Source organism: Quercus lobata, chromosome 1, assembly GCF_001633185.2.
Source record: "Quercus lobata isolate SW786 chromosome 1, ValleyOak3.0 Primary Assembly, whole genome shotgun sequence".
NCBI classification, from domain to species: Eukaryota; Viridiplantae; Streptophyta; class Magnoliopsida; order Fagales; family Fagaceae; genus Quercus; species Quercus lobata.
Window position 1 is genome coordinate 52,105,393 of NC_044904.1, and position 22,307 is coordinate 52,127,699.

The 22,307-nt window shown below is 36.0% G+C and overlaps 1 protein-coding gene across 1 annotated transcript in view; it reads right to left on the reverse strand.

Annotated features, from left to right (window-relative positions):
• The window catches only part of LOC115992055 (acetolactate synthase small subunit 1, chloroplastic), a 38,728-nt gene that overhangs the window by 2,440 nt on the left and 13,981 nt on the right, over positions 1-22,307 (reverse strand). Inside the window, exons 5-11 of the mRNA XM_031116101.1 lie at positions 20,915-20,998; positions 19,998-20,150; positions 17,962-18,048; positions 14,640-14,744; positions 14,423-14,545; positions 12,367-12,519; positions 7,972-8,037 (exon numbers count right to left, since the gene is read on the reverse strand). Of these exons, the coding sequence (XP_030971961.1) occupies positions 7,972-8,037; positions 12,367-12,519; positions 14,423-14,545; positions 14,640-14,744; positions 17,962-18,048; positions 19,998-20,150; positions 20,915-20,998 (771 nt within the window). The remainder of the gene's footprint in view (positions 1-7,971; positions 8,038-12,366; positions 12,520-14,422; positions 14,546-14,639; positions 14,745-17,961; positions 18,049-19,997; positions 20,151-20,914; positions 20,999-22,307) is intronic.

Genomic DNA, 22,307 nt, shown 5'->3' on the forward strand with positions numbered 1-22,307 from the left:
TAATTTTATAAGATGTTATAAAATAAAAATAAAAACAAAAACAGATTAATAAAAACAATTTATATATTTAGCTTCTTTTCCCATATTTAGCTGTGTTTTCAAGTAAAATATATAATAAGTTATTGAAAACGATGATATTTTCATATATTAATTCATTCGCTTACTTAGCCAAAAAGTATATGTATCAAAATAACAAAAAGTATTTATGGTCCCATATTATTATCATTTAAAATGATTTAATCTTTTTTTTTTAGTTTAAATGTAATATAAATATACATATTATATATGGCAATAAGATCTAAAAACTCAAATTATAGAAAAAATGTGGCAGATAAAAGAATTCAAAATTATAATAAAAATGTGAAAATGTGATGTTTATATAAATAGCAAAACCTGATATTAATTTTTGTAATTTCATGGACATTGTCGTATATAACCTTTACAAAATAAACATTAATAATATCAATAAAAGAATAAAAGTTAAGTCAAGTGGATAAATTTAATCATAGAAATTTTGTATGTTTTCAGAGTACTTTTGTAGAGTTATAGTACGTATAATATATGGTATAGTTCGTAGATTTTACCAACTATAAACTATAAACTGAAGTTACATCTTTTAAAAGTTACCGTGGCTTTTGAGTGCAATTGTGGTGTGCCTTTGTGTTAGAACCTCTTTCACTCTCCCTTGTGTGTGTGTTTGTTTCAAAAAAGAAAAAAACTAAAGTTACAAACAACAGTCAAAGAACATTTTGACCAACTTCTAAGTGGCTTATTTACATTTTAAATTACTAATGAGAATTAGATTGTCTCTAATCATAGTTACTAAACCTAGACTGACGCTAACCTTAGCCAATTACTTAGAACAGAGGTCTGAGTCTTTTTTTTTTTTTTTTTGGTTGATAAGTAAGAATGATATATATACGAAAGGCTACTCTATGCATGAAAAGCACAAAACAAACCCAAAAATTACAACAAAAAAGAAGGAAAAATGAGAAAAGACATAAAAGAGAACCAAGCAACAGATTAATTACAAAAGAGAAGAGGGCTAAGAAAAGAAGGGAGAGAATCACCAGTCGTGATACCCAAGCCCGAGACCAATCAAACAGAGTTCCACTAAAAGAAGCAAGCATCTGATCACCGAAACTATCCAAATCCTCTAAAGTCCGCCAATTCCACTTCTTCCAAAGACACCATAGTAGGCACAACGGAACTAAATTCCAAATCTAGGACAAATGTTTTCCCAACCAATTCCACCAGCCAAAAAGCAAATCTAGAATTGATCAAGGTATGACCCACAACAATCCAAAAGTTGTAAAAACAAAGCTCCACAACCGATGAGCAATCTCACAATGAAGAAGTAAGTGGTCTACTATCTCCCCATAGCGACGATACATAATGCACCAATCCACAAAATCCAAGCCCCTCAATCTCATGTTATCACTCGTTAGGATCTTATTCCACACTACAGACCAAACGAAAAAAGAAACATGTCAAGGGACCTTAACTCTCCATATACCTTTCCAAGAAAAGACAACTGAGGGAGAATCTCACAACTTGTTATAATACGACTGGAAGTCAAAATCCCCATTAGGCTTCAACTTCCATCTCATTCGGTCTCCAACGTCCATTGAAGGAATATTGGCTCCCAAAATACGAAGAAAGTTCAGCCCTACATCCATCTCCCAATCATTAAATTCCCGAATGAAACGAACATCCCAACTTCTTCTCTCCCCCACCCCCAGCCTTGTCAAAGAAGCTTCCATAGATGCCTCCCTGTCAATAACAATACCATACAGCCTCAGGAAAGCCAAATGGAAAGGTTGATCCCCATACCACCCATCCTGCCAAAATCTCACTCTATTCCCCATCCCAACAACAAGCTAAGTATTTTTAGTAAATTCCTCCCAACCCATGGACATATGAATACCTCTCCACAAACCACACTCATGAATTCCTCTACCTAGCTTAAAAGTTCATCCCCCCACTCTTCCCCAAACTTTGAAGTTGTCACCCTTTGCCATAGCCGATTCTCCTCGCTCCTAAACCGCCACAACCATTTCCCCAATAAGGCCTTATTGAAAGTAGTAAGTTTCCTTATACCTAAACTACCATTGGCCATAGGCGCACAAACTCTATCCCATCCTACCAAATGAGTCTTGCCATCACCCCACAGAAAGTCCATTTGCAACTTTTCAATTCTATTAGCCACATAAGTAGGAATGGTGAAGAGCGATAAAAAATATGTAGGAAGACTAGATAACGTACTCTTGAGTAGCATCAATCTACCCTCCTTAGACAAATACAACTTCTTCCACCTAGCCAAATTCCACTCGATTTTTTCCAAAATAGGATTCCATATTGAAGGAGATTTATGAGAGGCCCCCCAACAGCATGCCCAGATAAGACATAGGCAAAATTCCAACCCTGCAGTCCAAAATTTCAGCCAAGGCATGCACATCATCTACCTCCCCTATTGGAACCATTTCACTTTTCAGCATATTGACCTTCAAACCTGTAACAGCCTGAAAACAGAGTAACAATCGAATATGAAGAATTTGTTCCACATCCGCATCACAAAATAGAATAGTATCATCTGCAAACAATAGATGTGAAACACATTCCCCACCACCCCTCCTACCCTCAACTTTAAAACCACGGAGTAAGCCAGCACCCTCCACTCTTCTCAACATCCTACTGAAAACCTCCATCACAATCAAAAACAGCATAGGAGAGAGCAGATCCCTTTGTCTCAATCCCCCTGAGCTACTAAAAAAATCAGCTAAAGACCCATTAATCAAAATAGAGAATTGAACCGTAGATATACAAGTGCAAATCCGCTTACACCAATTCTCCCCAAAGCCCACTCTCTTCAACAAATTCAGGAGAGCCTTCCAATTCACATGATCGTATAACCCTCGGAACCCTACTCTTCACTCGAACACATTTATTCGCAATAAGAACCGAATCAAGGATTTGTCTCCCATCCACAAAGCTAATCTGAGTCTTAAAGATCAACTGATCTAAAACCACTCTCAAACAATTTGCCAAAACCTTAGCCAAGATTTTATATACACTCTCCACCAAGTTAATAGGCTGAAAATCTCAAATATTAGAAGCATCATTCTTTTTTGGAATTAATGCAATGAAAGTAGCATTAAGAGATTTTTCAAACATACAATGTTGAAATAACTCTTCAAAGACCACTAAGACATCTTTCTCCCCTACTCTCCAACAATGATGATAAAAAGCCATAGTAAAACCATCCGGATCTAGAGCTTTGTCCCCTTCCAAGTCTCTTACAACCTGAAAAATCTCCTTTCTCTCTAACTTCCTTTCAAGCCAAACTCTCTCCATATCCCCAATACAATCAAACTCCAAACCCTCCACAAAAGGCCTCCACCCCTCTGGCTCCTGATACAAATGTTTATAAAATTGTACTAACTGAGAAGTTACCTCAGATTCCTACTCAAAAACCACCCCATCCACCTCCAAGATCCTCAGATGATTATACCTCCTATGGGAGTTTGCCATCTTGTGGAAGAACTTGGTGTTATTATCTCCTTCCTTAATACATAACATCCTAGATTTTTGTCTCCAAGAAATTTCTTCAAAAGAAAGATGATGCTCCACCTTGGACCTCAAATTTACCCTATAAAATATCTTCCCATCAAGGAGTCCAAGCTCCCAAGCTCCCCTTCCTTAGCATCTAAATTTTTCAACTCCTCCAGCAATTGTTTCCTATGACAATCTACATTACCAAACTCTTTACGATTCCACTGAATTATGTCCTCTTTCAAGGCCTTCAATTTTTTGGCAAGCACAAAACTAGGCGTACCTACAAATGAATGCCAATTCCACCAAGATTGAACTCTATCTACAAACCCATCTATCTTCAACCACATGCTCTCAAACCTAAAAGGAATCTTCCTCCTCACCATTTCCCCCACCTCCAAAAGAATTGGACTATGATCTGAAATGGGATAAGGTAAAATCCTTTGAATAACATTTGGGTAGTGTTCCTCCCAATCATGCATGATCAAAGCTCTATCAATTCTAGACATCAATGGTTGATTTGTACCACTAGACCAAGTATAGTTACCTCCTTCCAGTGGCAAATCAATCAAATTAAGATCCTCAATAAATTCAGAGAATCGCTCCATAGCCAGAGTCAAATGTGTCCCACCCAAATATTCACTTGGAAACCATACAATATTAAAATCCCCAAAACAACACCACGGTATCCTCTAGCATTGCTGAATACCGACCAACTCATCCCACATGTGTCCCCTCTCATTGTTATCATTAGGGCCATAAACCACTGAGCATGCCCATATTAAACCATCCACCACCCCTTGCCATTTAACCGATACTGAGAAAGTACCAACCATAGCCCCCATCTTTTCCAAAACCCTCTTATCCCACATAATCAATACCCCACCAGTAGTCTGATCCACCTCCAAAGCAACCCAATCCACATACAGGCAACTCCATAAACTACAAACCATCTGTCTATCCATCCTAGCAATCCTCGTCTCCTATAAACAAACTACATCACACTTCCACTCCCATAACAAATTTTTCACTACCAGACGTTTCTGAGGATCATTTAAACCTCTTAGATTCAATGAAATCATTTTTAGCTTCATAATAACAAAAATCTCCCGACTACTGCCACAAGCACCAATTCAACATTCTATCTCCCACCATAATTCACTGAAGAGACCAAATTTCTCAGCTCTCTTCTTCCCTTGTTCTTAGATTTAACAACTTTTCAACCACCAGTGACTTCCCTATGTAACACATTGGCTGCCTCCATCTCAGATTCTAGTCTTTGTAAAAGAGCGATGCATAGCTTCTCATGACGGCTCATAGAAAGCTCAACCAATTTACTAAAACCGGGAATTATGTGTTTCATCCATCCAAAAATATTCAACTTAGCCTCAAGACTCAAAACCTTAGTGACCACCTCTTGTTCTACCGAAGTAGTCAACCCATTCAGAGCAATAATCTTTAGAGTAGCACAATCTGAAAATTCTTCGCTCTCACCAAAACCTACTGAGAGAACAATTGCATCTTCAGCAGAAAAGAACTCCCTAGGTAGGCTAAGAGAATCAACATGAAACACTACATTCACCTCCCCACCCATATCTCCCAAGCCCATAGGACCAGCTCTCAACAACCCCAAAAGAAGATTGGAGAAAGAAAGGCTAACCATTCGCGCCAAAGGGATGAGGTTCGACTACCATTGAACTGTCAAAACCGACCCTCCATTCATCAACTTGAAGCCAAAAGCGCAGATTCCATCGCAAATGACACTTTCTACCAACTTCTAAGGCTTCACGAGACAATGTGTCACCTGTTCCAGCAAATCTATACTCATCAGAGACACTGAAGGACTCTTTTCATCCTTCTCGGCATCACTTCGAACTTTTCAAGGCTTAGCAAGACAGTGCACCACTTGTGCCGGCAACACAGCACTCATTGAAGACACCGAAAGGCTCTCTCCAGCCTTCTCAGCCTCACCATAGGCCTCTTGAGACGTCACGGAACATCACATCACCTATACTGGCGAAACATTACTCATCGGAGGCACCGAGAGACTCTCTCTAGCCTTCTCAACCTCAACCCAAGCCTTCTGAGGCATCACGAAACAACGCACCACCTGTGCCGCAAAACAATACTCATCAGAGGCACCAAAGGGCTCTCTCCAGCCTTCTTGACACTAGGGGCAAAGGAACATGGCCCTACAGAGTCTTTGGAGCATTCACTTGGCTCAAAAGTGCTTGGGCTTAAGGGACTTGGCCCTAAACTAGAACTACTAAATGTCTGTTGGGCTTGAATGTCTGTTGGGCTATCGACTGGCTAGGGCCCAAACCCGACTTATACTTACCATGTTTTGAAGAGGCCCATGCTACCCACTTAAAGTTTTTTACTCCACCTTTAGACTTCGTTTGAGAGCTTATAAAGGAATAAAATGGAATAGAAACGAATAATTATAAAGGAATGAAATGTATTTAAATAAAGGAAAGGAATGGAAAAGAAATGAACGGAAAGGAATTAAGTGACCTTGTTTGGATATTTTAAAATGAAGGAGTGGAAATAAATAGAATGTAAGTAATTTTTTTAGTAGTAACATAGAGGCAAAGGAATAGAATCATTTTATGACAATATTGCTATTAGACCCTTATTTTAAATTAAAAGGCTGGATATATAGGGGTATTTTTGGAGTTTTAGTAAAAAATTCATTAAATCTAATTTCATTCCCTCCGATTTCTCCCAATTATTTGGGAGAATGAAAATTTGAGTTTTTAAGGAAATAGAAAGGAATGAGTGTTCCTTCCTACCCATTCCATTCCCTCCCACTTAAATTCCCAAATAAGGGAAAGGACTTTCCATTCCCTCCATTAAAAATCTCAAACAAGGAAAGGGAAGAATTTTAGAAAATTATTCTTTTCATTCATTTCCATTCACTCCTCCCAAACGAGGGATTAGTGCTATCCCAAGAAACTTGCCTCTTTCCTTTCTCAACAACCTCCACAATTAATCCACTCCCCATCCAACATGATCTCCTAATATCACTCCCCTTCCCATTTTCATTTGTTTTTGAATTCAAACTAAAACATAATGGGAATCGTTTCCTATTTTCTACCGGATTTTCTCTCCTAAATTAGCATCCACATTAATGTACTACTCCCTTCTTTCCCCTTCTCACACCACCGTCGTACCAAGCTTGCTCACCGAAATATCCCCCACCTTAGCACTTGTAAGTTTCGGATTCATTGTCAACAACTCCCTTGACCGATTCTGCTGCTTCTCCACCAACTCCTCCTGAGTCAGACTCTTTCCTTTATCCTTGGTGTAAGATGGTGTGACTAAATCACAACCCTTGACTGCACCTAACCCTTCAGGTCTCGACAAAAGACTGAGAGGGATAAAACCCTAAAATTCTCCTCTGTGGCGTTGAAACAAATTTTGCCTGGCCTAAACCACCTAAAGCATATCAGTTAAGTTCCAACATCTTCCTCAATTCAAGCCCGAAAACCTTCCAACCATTTTGTGCTTTGCCTCCAAGGATTATGACAGACCTTCAACGCCCGCCAACTTTGAGTTCAGACACTAAAAGGAACTGACCAAAAGAGTTCGATCCCCACTACAAAGTGTAAGCAGTATCTCCTTCCCTGAGCGTAAAAAACTGTTTGGGATTGACTCCGACCAGAGTGTGTTCTATATTATTCATTAGCCATAACACTGCATTCTTGCCCATGAATACTGACTTCATGAAGTGTTTGCCCCATTCAAAAATACGTAAGGAGAAAAAATTTCCTCCTTCCTCAACCACCAATTGAAAAAGCTTAAATTCAATGAAAACACTACGAATCCCACCCATACTAATCAAAAAGAGAAAAAGTTGTACGAATAATTATCTAACTAATTTGAGGTAGTCGGGCCTCTCCACAAATGACAAAGTCCCATTCCCCCAAAGATCCTCTCATAGAACAAATAAAGCTATGCAAATTATCAAAGTGAGGTCCAAGTCTTTAATCATATAGTTTAAGCAGATGAGCCAATCAAACCCAGCAAATCCAGTGGATTTTTTGTGAACCATTGAACTCAAGTAGGTTTTGTTAAACTGTCTGATTTTCATGGATTCCAAATTTCATATCTACCTAATTTTTCAAACCTTTTTCCATAACAAATTTATGCCAGATATTTCAACCTGTTTAATACATTTTTTATGGAATTTTCCAAAATCCCTAATAAGACATAGTCTGCACAAGAAAATTCGACTTGGGTAACACAATTTTAACCAATCATATCAGCAGTATGTGAAATGTCTAAGCAAGTTACTCAAAACAAAGACTTCCAATTAATTTCATATGGCAACTCCAAGTTTCGGCTCTTCAACAAAAAAGCAGGAAATCCATATGCAAACTAACAAATTTAGCTATAAGAACCATGAGTCAAGAATACCTCACAAATTCCATATGGCTCTAGTAACCTCTGTAGTGCAACCATCTTGTTTAAATCACCTGTAAGCTGGAGCACATACAATGGCTTAGTGTTAGTAAGACAGTAAGAAAGAGAAAAGGGGAACTAGTGAAGACAGACAGCCAGTGCGAGCTATCCAGAACACGTGACTGAATGTGGAGCTCCTGGAAATCAGGTAAAAAAACTAGACATTTTGATAACTGCTACAATTTTGCATTTCTTTCATCAAACCTCATCAACTGTCAGCATTCACATGATGTATTATACAAATAGACATAAGTCTCTAATTTTATTATTGACTTAAAATTTATATAAAAAAAATTTAAAAATAAATAAAGAAGAAGACGAAGAAAGAAAGAAAGATGATGAATGTGTGTAGCCAGGGTTGTAGATGATGTTGAGGTGTTGTTCAATTTCAGCAGATTGATGAGTTAGACCAGAGGTGTTTCTCATGCTAATATTTGTTCCCCAATATTATAAGGTTCATTTCTCCAAGACCATTTCACTTGATGATGGCGGAATCATAAAATGGTTAAAGAAATGATATTCTCTTTGGAAGCCTAAGGCTAAGGCAAAGCCCAAGAATAATATAAGTTTTTATATTTTATTTGGTTATTCTTGAGTCAAGGGCATTTTAGTAATTTTACAATTGTTAGGTATGGGCCAGAGTTATAGGCCATAGGTTTTGTTAACGAGTCTTATTTAATTATGAGTCTTTATGTATGGGCTTTGGTTTAATTTATTAGGGTTAAATAGTTGTCTTTGTACCATTAGGAATCCTAATACTACTAGTACAAGTAAGAGTCTTTATATATATAGGGTACTTAATGTATTCAAAAAATAGAAAGAGTTGATTAATAAAATCGAGTGTTTTGAGCAATAGGCACGTTGGCTTTTGTTTCTTTCTCTCTCTCTTTTCTTTATTTTCTCTTCTTTCTTTCTAGGGTTACTGTTCACTTAACTGTTCACACAGCCCCTAAACAGCCTTAACTTCCCTCTAATTCTTCTTCTTTCCTACCCTAAACCCACCACAACTAAACGTAGACAACCCTTATTTGTCCTACATCAATTTGGTATCAGAGCGAAAATCCTACCGCAAGTTCTTTGTGAAAATCTTCTTCAGCCAACTGCTTGATAGAATTCATTAAAAATAAAATAAATTATGGTGACCAATGCAGAATTAGAGTCTCTATTCAAGGCTTTTTCTCAAGATTACGAAGGCACAAAGAAGACTTTGAATCTGTTATGTGAGAAGGTGAATTCCATTGAGACAAAATTGGAAGACTTACCCACCATGAGAGGTGAATTCAATAAGCTGTCTGCAATCATTCTTAGCAAATTTTCTACTGAAACTACCTTTGACCAAGACCCCAAGTTCCCCAAATCAGGTCCAAGTACAGCCCCTGTATTGCCCTCAAATTCAAGGCCTTTTTCTTCCACAAATTCCTTTGTTCCAAGCACTAGTCAGGTGCCCCCACAGCAAACACAACCCAATATTGTTTTTCCTCTTCAAGGTGCTGGTTATATGGAAGGAAATCAGCCTTACCGTCCATCATCAGTCCGTTCTTATGGGGAGCCTCAATTAACGGATGCAGATAGAGGTGTTAAACTAGAAGTTAGTGATTTTTATGGGGAGGGCAATCCAGAGGTGTTCTTTGATTGGCTACATAGTATTGAAAGCTTTTTCAGATGGTATAGCTCAAGTGAAGAGCGAAAACTCTTTTTTGCAGAAGCTAAACTCAAAGGGACGGCTAGAATATGGTGGGAAAAGTATCAACAAACTCACTATATTGCCATTCGATCGTGAGAAGACATGCGAAGTGCTATGACTCGTTACTTTATACCACCTAATTACAAGCAGCAAGCCCACTTACAATTTACACAATTGGTGCAAGGAAGTTATTCAGTTGAAGAGTATACCAACAAATTCTATAGCTTGGCTATGAGATCGGGATTCCCATGGAATGAAGATGTGATGATTTCTAAGTATTCCCAAGGTTTGAATCCTAATATTTCTTTGGGTTTGGCTGCAAGTAGGCTTTATACCATGGCAGATGCAATTCAGATTGCATACCAAATGGAAGAGGAGACTAAAAAGAAGGCCTTAATGAGAGCTCCAATGGCAAGCAATATTAGAGGTGAGAGAACAATTGTGGATGTTAATTTGGAGAAGTCTATTGATAAGTCTCAAGGTAATTCTTACCAACCAAACAAGAATGTTCGTTCTAATACTTCTACATCACAAGGGAGTAGTTCTAATTCTAGAGCAAAGTGCTTTAATTGTGGAGGTTTTGGCCATATGTCTTTTCAATGTCCTTCAAAACTAGTTGCTAAGCTTGAAAAGGATAGTCCTAATCTAGAGGCAATCAAGGGATCCAAGCAACTCGAAATTCAAGAAGAGATTTGTGAACCTCTCAATGCTAACTTGAAAGAGAATGTTGAAAACCCAGATCTAGCTGATGTAGGTATGCTGAACATTGTCAATTTGATCTTAATGATGAGGGTATGCTAGGCATCATTCGTCCACTTCTTACAGCATTTAACCAAGATGTTCAAGTAAATGAAGACTGCAATCATAGGGGAAAGGTTTTTCAAACTCGAGTTAATTGCAAGAAATAAATATGTTCTTTGGTAATTGACAATGGGGGTTGTATTAATGCAATATCTGAGGATGCGGTGCAGAAATTGGGATTAAAAGTAGAGCCACTCCTAAATCCTTATTATGTTGCATGGGTCACAAACACACAGTTGAAGGTTGATAAGCAGTGCCTAGTCACCTTTGAAATTGGCAGGCTTAAGGAGACTGTTATGTGTGATGTGCTGCCCCTTAAGCCTTGTCAAATAATTTTGGGTCGGCCATGGATATGGGATCGCGATGCACACCATGCTAGACGTGCCAATACTTATTCTTTTGTTGAAGGCAACAAGAAGTACACTCTCACATGTGCAAGAGACATGCCAAATTTGAAGTGAAAGAAGAGTTCCTTCCTTGTTCGGAAAATTGTGCCTTCTAATGGCATTCTTGGTCCAGTTCCTAACTCAACGGAGTCGAGTTATTTTCAGAGAGGGAGAATTGATGGTGGAATCATAACATGGTTAAAGAAAGGATATTCTCTTTGGAAGCCTAAGGCTAAGGCAAAGCCCAAGAATAAGTGTCCATGGTAGTTAATTAAGTTTTTATATTTTATTTGGTTATTCTTGAGTCAAGGGTATTTTAGTAATTTTACAATTGTTAGGTATGGGTCATAGTTATAGGCCATATGTTTTATTAATGAGTCTTATTTAATTATGGGTCTTTATGTATGGGCTTTGGTTTAATTTATTAGGGTTAAATAGTAGTCCTTGTACCATTAGGAATCCTAATACTACTAGTACAAGTAAGAGTCTTTATATATATATATATATATATATATATATATATATTTATATATATGGTGCTCAATGTATTCAAAAAATAGAATGAGTTGATTAATAAAATTGAGTGTTTTGAGCAAAGGCACGTTGGCCTTTGTTGTTTCTTTCTCTCTCTCTTTTCTTTATTTGCTCTTCTTTGTTTCTAGGGTTACTGTTCACACAGCCCCTAAACAGCCTTAACTTCCCTCTAATTCTTCTTCTTTCCTACCCTAAACCCACCACAACTAAATGAAGACAACCCTAATTTGTCCTACATCACTCGACATTAGGAAAAATGTGATTGGTGGTGAGATAAAGTACTAAGAACAATAGACGATGAAATTATTCATACAGATTAGCCCATAATAGAAAACACACATAATGAACTTTCAAGCTTTTGTAAGAGCATTATTGCATGGTTAGTGTTCTTATAGAATAATTGATCTTGATTGGGTAAAAGATAAGAGAGGGACTTTTATTGGATCTTTGTTTCAGAACCAATTCCTCCAAAAGAAGGGAAATAAAACTACTTTCATGCATGTCCAGGGGAAGAATAACAAGCACACAGATCACTGGCCGACATGCCCATTCCTTTTTTCCTGTTGACATATATAAAGTTATATTTGCCAAATAAAGTATGGAACATAGCACTGCTAAAATTCTTTTACAAAGGCACTTTTCCAACACTCGAGTAACCTTTCTTCAGATTGTGCTGTGTTCTTCTATCCTCTTACCTTTTGAATAGTGTTAGTGTAATGCATGTCCAAATGAACAAATTAAGGGTTTCTAGAGCAAGCTCCATACCCCATCCATAATACACAGTTTTAAATTATTATTAACAATTAGATAGGGTAGTTCCTTTTTCTTTCTATTGGAAGAAATGACATTTAAGTGATTCAGTACCCAAACCTGCTCTTAGAATCCTTGAGGAAGTATACTAAAAAGTAATAAAACGCTAATTGAGAGAATGGAAAGAATTCCTACCTCAAGGGTAATGGTATGATCAGACACATCAACAGCTTTTGCCCGGAAAATGCTGGCAACATCGAGGACATCCCTCATAGCAGCAGTATTCACGGCAATCTTTATTAACATAAGCTCTCTCTCTGCAAATGGAAAGTGAGTAATATCCTTCACCTGATGGAAAACCACCGTTTCTTTTTGTCAACCATTTGCTCAAACAAATTACAACAAGAGGCAACCCATTCATGGGATTAAGGGGATTATCCATATGCAAAGGAAAATGGATTAATGGAAACCATTCAATTAAATGCACTCTTTGATAATAAGGCAAATTAATAGCATTAGTTTCTTTTTCCCTCATTCTTGGCAAGAAATTCGACCATTAGTTCAAATTAAGAGCATTAGTTGAAAACTACTCTTCTACCAAAATTCATTTGTTTTAGCCAGCATTTAGATTTAGGAAAACCTTTTTATATTTGTTTGGTTCAATGAAATTCTTTTGACTGGTGCAAAAATAGTTACACGTGCGTATTTTTTTTATAATGGATATGAAAGAAATCCTTCAACCCTTAGTGGAATATATGCTTTTCCAAATCTAATAGAAATTTCTCTTTAAATAAATTTTTCGTCTTTACTTTAAAACTCCAATATAAATATTTTATTGTTGAATATCTCTTTTCTCCACCTCGGGAAGTATTCACCGTCAACCCCAAATCAGAAAACAAATACTTTCAAGTGTGAAACATAATAGAGAAAACACATGATTACTTTCACATACGTTGGTTTGTCTTCTAGAGACTACTTTTCTAGTTGAATGTATAGAGCTACGTGTACACCCAATTTTATCTTGCAACATAGTAACAAGTAAGTCACATGCTACTTATAGATATTGCCAACAAATCCCTAAATAAAGGTTGTATGGAGTCAATTTGGGTTAGCGTGTCGTGTGCGCATTGTGTCGAGGGAGGGGTATTCAGCTAAATGGCTTAACTCGAACCTGACCCATTTAATAATTGTGTCATAACCCTTCAACCCTAACACGACCTATTAATGAAGTGGGTTGACACAACACGACCCACTTGACACACTTAATAAACGGGTCGTGTTAGGTTGATGTGACACCACCCATTTCAACCTGCTTGATTTAAGCAGGTTGGGTTGACACAAATTCAATCTATTTAACCCGCTTAAAGAAAAACAACTTATTAATATTGTTATAAATATAATACAAACTCATAACATCAAAATACCTATTAAGCATACAATTTGAAAGTTAATAATAATATCAAATACTTGAAACACATCATACAAAAGTTCAAATTAACATCAAAGTAATTAATAAATATTAAGTCCATAATGTACTACCATCCATCTAGAAATAAGTTCTTTACATCCCAAAAGAAGTGCATATATTTCAACCCAAAATCAAAAGAACATAGTTCAACAAAAAAATAACATCTTTTTAAGTATTTACATGAAGGTTTAGAGATTTAGGGTTTGTAAAATTTCAATTTCAATTTACAATTATATCACTTATAAATTTTTGTAATAACTCACTCTTCTTTTTAAGTTTAAAAATTTTTGCAATTATTCACTTTTCTTTTTAAGTTTAAAATATATGTTGGATATAAAAGGTATTTGACAAATTTAAAATAAAAATGAATATGTATTTGTTATACAAGTTAAACGGGTTATGTTAAATGGGTCATTTGGGGTTGACACGAATAAATTGGCGTGTCAGACATGTCAATTGTGGATCGCAAGGGTTGATCCGCTTATAACACATTTCTTATTGTGTCGCTTTTGGGTCTGCCTGTTTATGACCCTAACTCATAAAAACCTATGTCGTGTAGTGTCAAACATTAACACTACCCAATGCAACAAATCCTAAATATGAGCAAAATATTTGAATTCTTAACTACCCACAATGTTAAGAGCTTTGCTTGCATTTCTATAACGGACATGGTTTAGAGTTTTTTTTTTTTTTCCTTTATTTTTTTGAGAACCTCAATTAATTGAACTTAAATTGGTCTAATCTCAGGACAACCATTGCAGCATGGAATACAGTACCCCTTACCTCATGAAGATCTATTAACTTGTGAAGTTGTTGAACCAACTTGCCAATTGACTCATCTGTACCAGGAATAACAGTTGTGATGCGAGAAAGCCCATCTATTTCAGCATGGCCCACAGCTAAGCTCTGCAACATAAAGTGAAAAGAAATGATGGCAACAGAAAAGATCATCAATGCCAGAAAAGCTAGTAAGACAACCACCAGTAAAAACCAAACTGACCTGAATGTTATAACCTCTTCGAGAAATAACCCCAGTAACTATGTTGAGAACTCCAGGACAGTCATTCACAAGCATAGACAAAGTGTGTGACCGAAGCCCACTTGACTGTAGCATTACATTCAGCACATTACAATGTGTGGTACATGTAAAAAGGCAAAACAAGAACTATAATACAGCAACCAAAGCCATTCTTGACACTGATCACTTACAATTCAAATGATAATTTAACAAGTTTACCTAGTTGAATTTCAGATCAAGTTAATATTATCCACATTTCTCATGAAAATTGAAAAAATAGCATAATGGAATTATTTCCTGAGAACCAACTGATAGATTGAACATATAGATAAAATACAAAAGCCCATTTATATTGAGTTCATCATAGGCAATATCAGCAGAAACTGTATAAAGCACCAAACTGGACAGCTGCAAGGTTTATAACAAGGACCAATGGAAGATCAAGCAGAATGCAGGCAACTCAATAAATTTTGTCCTTGATTCTAGATGATTTTCTCAAGAGAGAAACCTATACAGTGTTTGACTTAGTTAATTTAGGGCTTTAGTAATTATGAGAATTTTATTTTATTTGGTTAGGTAAGATTTGATTCAATTTTTCTTTCCTTGTTAGGATAGGGGTCAGGGTTTATTATAAATAAAGCCTAAGCGACCTCTTCACCATCAGTTAGGTACATTTGGGTTATTTAACAAAGTATTTGAGAGTTTTCTCTTAACCTTGTGGATACTAGGTTTTACCTAGTGGATTTTAAAGCCCCTAACATTTATAGGGTAAACTAGTTGTAGGTGGTGGCTACAGCCTTTCCACCACTTCCATCCTACATCAGTTTGAGTTAAGATGACCTCACTTTTAAACTGCTAATAAATACGGGTTGATTACTCAAAATCACAATAATAAATAATTTAATGTATTCATACCTGGCGCGCCTTCTACCAGCCCCTTTTTTTTTAATGAATTCCATTATTATTGATGCAGGAGCAAAATCAAAATTATTTTAGATTTTATATTTTCAGATTTTTGTATTTATCTCATAGGAAATTGGATAATTGTAGACTTTCATTCGGATAGGGATTAAATTTGAGACTAGATAGGGATTATTATTTGATTTCAATTAGGATTAGTTTCGGTATGTTGTTATCTTTATCTCTTTATTTTCCAGTTCTAGTTCTATATAAGAGACTGGTTTATTTGTATTGGAAAATTGACGTGATTAATGAAATTCAAATTGGATATTTTTCCAATTGTTAGGTGTTGACTCCTAACGCCTTAGGTGTTGATTCTTAAGGGTTTAGCTTGGTGTTGATTCTCAGGCTCATTCTTTACTTTTCTTGTCCTTTTATTTTTCTATAAATTGTCCTGCATCAATTTTGGTATCAGAGCTAAATCGATTGTGTTAGAAGTATGTGATTAAATGATTAAATATATCATATCTCAATAGTTTAAGCTTTTGGGACAATTGGTAATTTAACAGATTCATTCAAAAACAAAAACAAAAACAAACAAAAAAAAATAAAAATTCATTGTCATGTTTCTCATCCCATCAAACCACAATACCCACACAAAAGCCAACCACCATAAAGGAAACCAGATCCAGAAAACCCACAATCCACACAGCCAGATCAGATCCACACAGTCAGTCCCACCATCAGCCTCCATCACCAACCTGCAAACCCAATTGCTGATCCTATACTGAGTTGTCTTCAAGTACCTGAGATATTGGTATAGTCTCACGGGTTCATACCAAAGGCTGTAACAGAGGTATTAAAGAAGACCTGATTCATTGATCCGTATCCCACAACTTGGAGTTTTCTTAGGAAAAAAATATACTGCACAAAGCGTATCAATCCTAGAGGTCAACTTGTAAAGCCCACTACATTAGTTTGAAGCCGTGGAAGATAGAGCAAGTCTATGGCCAGTCCCAGTGACACCTCCACTCTGCATGTTCAGGTTCAATTATCAATTTTCTGTTGAGATTTGTCCTTTTTGTGCACAATGGTGGCAGTAAAATCACCTATTTTTTATGGATATAAAAATCAAGATCCATGGATTCTTAAAATTTGGGTATTTGAGACGGAAAAATTCTTTGCGCAAGTGCATTTATCAAATGACAAACAAAGGATGTGGTATTCCAAAACAAGAGTTGCTGGTAGAGCTTTAGAGTACTGGAATTATTATGAGCGCCTTCACTTTAGATTTCATTGGTCTCAAATTACTTGGGAAAGAATGAAAGAAGATCTTTGTATTGAATATTTCCCACAGTATTTTCACAAGGATCTACAACCTTCTCATGGCAATTTACAAGATCAGAGAACAAGTATGAGGCAGTGCAACAATGCTCAGCTCACTCACGAAGTATCTTCCATACACCAAGACTTAGAAGGTCTAATAAAAAAGGTTCACGACTTGTCTCTTCAGATGAACCAAAAGGAGATTCAACTTGATCTAGTGGGGGTATCAAAAATGACAGATCACAATGAGATTACTAATTCCCAAATAGAAGATAATGTTGGTAATATAATATTGGTAATGAAGGGAGATCAAGTACTGCCAGATCCTGATTTTGACAAAGAAGTAGAAGCCTCTATACTTGAAGAATCATCCATGGTACATGCAGATCTAGAGTTTGATAAAGTCGAAAAGGTTGATACTCCAATTCCACTCTTTGAGTTTGTAATTCCAAAAAAGTTTCATGAGGTGGAATACAAGGTTGATCTATATTCAATGCTCCCAAAGATGATTCCTCAACTGCAACAAGCATTACATGCCAAAGTTTTCATCCTTCAACGCTTTAAAACTCAAGATTGATTTTTTTTCCAACCAAGGGAGTATTGATGCAGGAGCAAAATCAAAATTATTTTCGATTTTATATTTTCAGATTTTTGTATTTATCTTATAGGAAATTGTATAATTGTAGACTTTTATTTGGATAGGAATTAGTATTTGAGTCCAATTAGGATTAGTTTTGGTAAGTTGTTATCTTTATCTCTTTATTTTCCAGTTCTAGTTCTATATAAGAGACTGGTTTATTTGTATTGGAAAATAGACGTGATTAATGAAATTCATATAGGATATTTTTCCAATTGTTAGGTGCTAACTCCTAATGCCTTAGGTACTGATTCCCAAGGGTCCTTAGGTGCTGATTCCTAAGGGTTTAGCTTGGTGCTGATTCCAAGCAACTTAATTGCTGCTTCTTAGGTTTATTCTTTACTTTTCTTGTTCTTTTATTTTTCTATTAATTGTCCTGCATCAATTATCTTTCAAGAAAGATTAAAATACAATATATTCAAACATGTAAAAATATCTTACATCTTCATCATAGAGAACACCCCAATGAGCATCAAGAACTTTTTTCATTGACAAGTCATCATATGGCTCCACAGGATAAACATCTCCCTGTAATAATGAAAATGAAAATTTACAAATGTGAAACCTTTCAGCACGGAAATTAAAAATGAATATAAGGAATATAATGCGGATTCAGTAAAGTAAGAAAGAAGATTAGCCTTGAGAAATTCCAATGGGCTCTAGCTCAAATGACACTTTTTTCTCACATAAAAATAGGAGGCATGTGAGGTCGTGAATTCAAACCCACTGAATGCATTTTGTAATTAACCAATAAAAAAAAAGTCTTGAGAAATGATTATTCAAAACTTTGGAATCCGATTGCAAACACTTATAAGTTATAACCATCCTTGGGCAGAGAAAAGAAAACAAAAAACCATGATCTAACAAGGCAAACATCCTATAAATGATGAGTTCTTCTTTCCCCCTTTACTTGACCGGGGGAGAGGCCACCAATTTCATATAAAAGGGACCAATAAGTGAACAACTTCAGGAACATTCATTATGAAAGCTTATATACAAAAAGCAATAAGGAATTTCATTTCAATTCTACCAATTCCAAACTTCAGCAAATAAAATTTTGATATCATGCCATTAAGAGTTGGATTACAAACTCATTGCAATATGAAACCACATCCTAGAAAGAAATTAATAACTTCATGCACTGTTATCAATATCTTAAAAACTAAACACCAGAAGAATTACGTAAAAGTCAGAAAATAAAAATATAGAGTTCTACGTGACAATCTACTTGAGCTAACTTGACTTGATTCTATTCACACACAGTTCAAAACACACTGGACATTGATTAGAAATTTGTTATATTGATTTCTAAATTAGCTTCTATAGATCCAAATAATATTTTGCTTACAACAAGGGGGGGTTTGGGGGGTTTTGAATCCAGGTTCTCCTTTTGGAGGGAACTGTATAGCCGAATAACATCCTAAGGGGCACAAGCTGAGCTTGATTTCAGCCTCAATGAATTTCATTCTTGAGCTATCTTACTTATTCAGAAAAGTCCCACCAAAGATCCCTTCCAGCCTCAACAATCATTTCACATTTCTTTCCACAGCTGCACCATTAGATGGTCATTATTTTTTAATATTTATTTCACAGGTCAAAGTTTCCCAATAATGCAGAAACTACGGCATGTAGAAGCACAAAATCAGGATATCTTCAATAAGAAACTCCAAGCAAGTTGTGGCCACTGTGTCCAAACCATGAAACCAATTTAAAATTTAAAATTCTACAAACCACTTTTTCACCTAACCTTCTTTAGCCATAGGTTAAAAAATAAAAATAATAATAATAATAATAATAAATAATAATAAAAACTGAATAAAGGGATCTTATATGCTGACTAGCAGGAAGCATTGCAGAAATTAGACATATTCAAGAAGGAAAATATGACGAGTATATATTCTCTTTGTAGAAAGTTTACTCTAATGATGTAATGACCTAAGAAAAAGCACTAATCACATCTACGCTATACCCCAAAAGAACTGCTCACACCAAAAGAACTACTCACAATTGAAGCTCCTTTAATTGTTAGTAAAGCCCATATCTACCCAATAAATGCCCAATATGGGACTCATTACCCATCCATAAAACACACACTTGGTCAATATCCAAATCAGATTGAGGGCATCACAAATGACCTCCCCCAGGATTCCTGAATCTAAAATTGCATTTAATAAGAATGTTTGAATGGTTAAATCAACATTTAATTTTTTCGGTCTGAAGCATAAGCAAAATATATGCAAAAATTATCTAAAATGGTAAGCCTTATAAAATTGGCATGTGAAAATGAAGCATCCGCCAACCCTAAAGTTTTGGGACTAAGACTTTGTTGTTGAAAATGCGGCACCCACCTCTAATAAGATAAAACCTTATAGCTGCATACTGCAGTTCCTTCTATATAGGAAAAGAATAGATAAGAAGCAGGCTTGGAGAAAGGAAAATAGCATGCAAACACTCCTCGGTAGAACAAAAGTACATACCCCTGTGGATGTACTGACATTGCCATTATGTGATTGATTTCCATTTGCTACAAGACCTTTAGCAGGAAGTGGCCGTTCAAGGTCTGGATAAGAAGCCGCAGAGAATCTCCAAAATGGAGCTGTCTCACCCATCTTTTCTCTTCTCAAGGCAATCTACAAATAGATTCAAATTCAAAACTCATCAGATGAGAACCTCATTTAATACATTAATGAGCATCAAATATTTGTTTTGATTCATTTAGGAAATTTAATGAGCAGCACACTCATAGATGCTTAAGCTACTAAGATAATTTAATTAGATTTTTTTAAACTATTTTCTCCACAATTGCAAACTTTTGCAATGTGCATACAATGAGAAACGTCAAACGTGTGAAAGAGATCCCTCTCTCTCTCTCTCTCATATACAAATAAAAGTACTCAAAAATGCATCAAGGATTTGAGTTTACTAGTCCTACGAGTAATAAACGCGGAATCTCATTTTACAATCCTTTCACATTCAAACAATGTAGCATAATGACAGTTAATTCTCAGAGGTTTTCACCTATTCCAATACCACTGAAAGTGGCTTCTCTGATTGGACAATTGTTGTGGACAACTTATCAAGTATTAATAGTAAAAACAGGCAAGCTAGAAACTTATCTAGCCTAATTATTTGGCTCTCCAAAATCAATTTTTTCATTGCATGAAATGTATACAACCTTTACAGCTTGAATTAACTGACTATTTTCTTCATATGGATCTCAAGCACCCCCATCCTACCAAAGATCACTTTCTGTAGTATTCTGGTCTATAAGTAACTAAATAAGCAATGCCCACTCCTCTACAGTTCGAAATTAAATTCATTTTTATCATTCAGGGAAAAAAAAAACCCTTAAAACTAATAGGCATAAATACACTCAAAAACATGCACATCTTACCTTTCCAGTTCTCGCAAGTTCTTTGATTCCAAATTTACTTAAATTTCGTTGAACGGCAACCATCTTCCCAGGGTCTCCAGTGACCTGAGATTCCATGTGGAACTCACTTTTAACATCATAAGACAAGAAAATAATCTGATCCACAAAATTCAAATGTAAAGTTTGCATTGATTCCATTGAAGGTAAAAGCTTTCACAAAAAGGTTTGATAAAAGGTCCAACACCTATAGATGAAGCTGGGTATTGAAGCACCTTATGCACTAAAGATCAGTAAAGAATGCATTTTCTGTATGTGAGTATGGATATACATTGAATTTCAGTCATCGACATGTATAAAAATGATAAATTAAAAACAAACAAATCAACAATTTTCATGATTTGGATACCTTTCTTATAGGTAACAGAACCTTATCTCTCAACCTAAAGTCATAAATGCCAAATCAGCACTAGATTTTTTAAGAGAAAATTTTATAGTATATCTCTACATCCAAGATTTGATGGGAATTCAGGACACATCAGCCAAATATTTATAGTTTTAAAAAGAAAAACAGATTGACAACATGTGAACAACATAACTACTTTAAATATAAGTAGAAAAGTTTTGTGTGGTTTCAACAATAATTAGATACATTCCATTTTATATATACATATAGTAAAAAATTATCAGAAAAAGAAAAGCAAATGACACGGAAAGGGTGCTGCCAAGAGCATGCATCCAATCAAAAAATATCCGCAAAATATGCCCTTTGATAACATGGGCAGAACATTCAATTCCATCAAAGACTCTTTGTTTCTTTCATACCACAAATTATGGCATTACACACAAGGTCAAGGCTTGCAACACCTTGGCTCCTCTGTGGCACTGAAATCAACCCTGTCAATGTTCTAATAGTTCAATCACTGATTTCGGCATCACCCAAGCCAACCCAAAAAAAGTGAAGACAGGTGACCCAATATTTGTTCCCATTGAGCAATGGAGAAGCAGATGATCAATAGATTCCCCACTACATTTACACGTATAGCACCAATCAACTACTAAAATGTGTCGCTTATGAAGGTTATCAACAGTTTTAATTCTCCCAAGGGCCGCATTCCACACAAAAAATGCCTCCTTTCATGGAACCCTAGCCATCTTGATGCTCTTCCAAGAGAAAAATAAGCATGTAGGACCCCTAAAAGCACTATAGAATGATCTTGCCTCAAACACTCCTTCTTTGATGGCAACCACACCGCTTGATCTGCCTCAAACACTCCTTTCTTTGATGGCAACCGTACTGCTTGATCTTGACCAAATGAGGCAGGCAAATTATCATATAGCACCTCAATAAAAATATCAGCATATTTTCACTCCCAATCTTGAAAATGCCAGATGAACTGAAGATTCCAATGTTGTC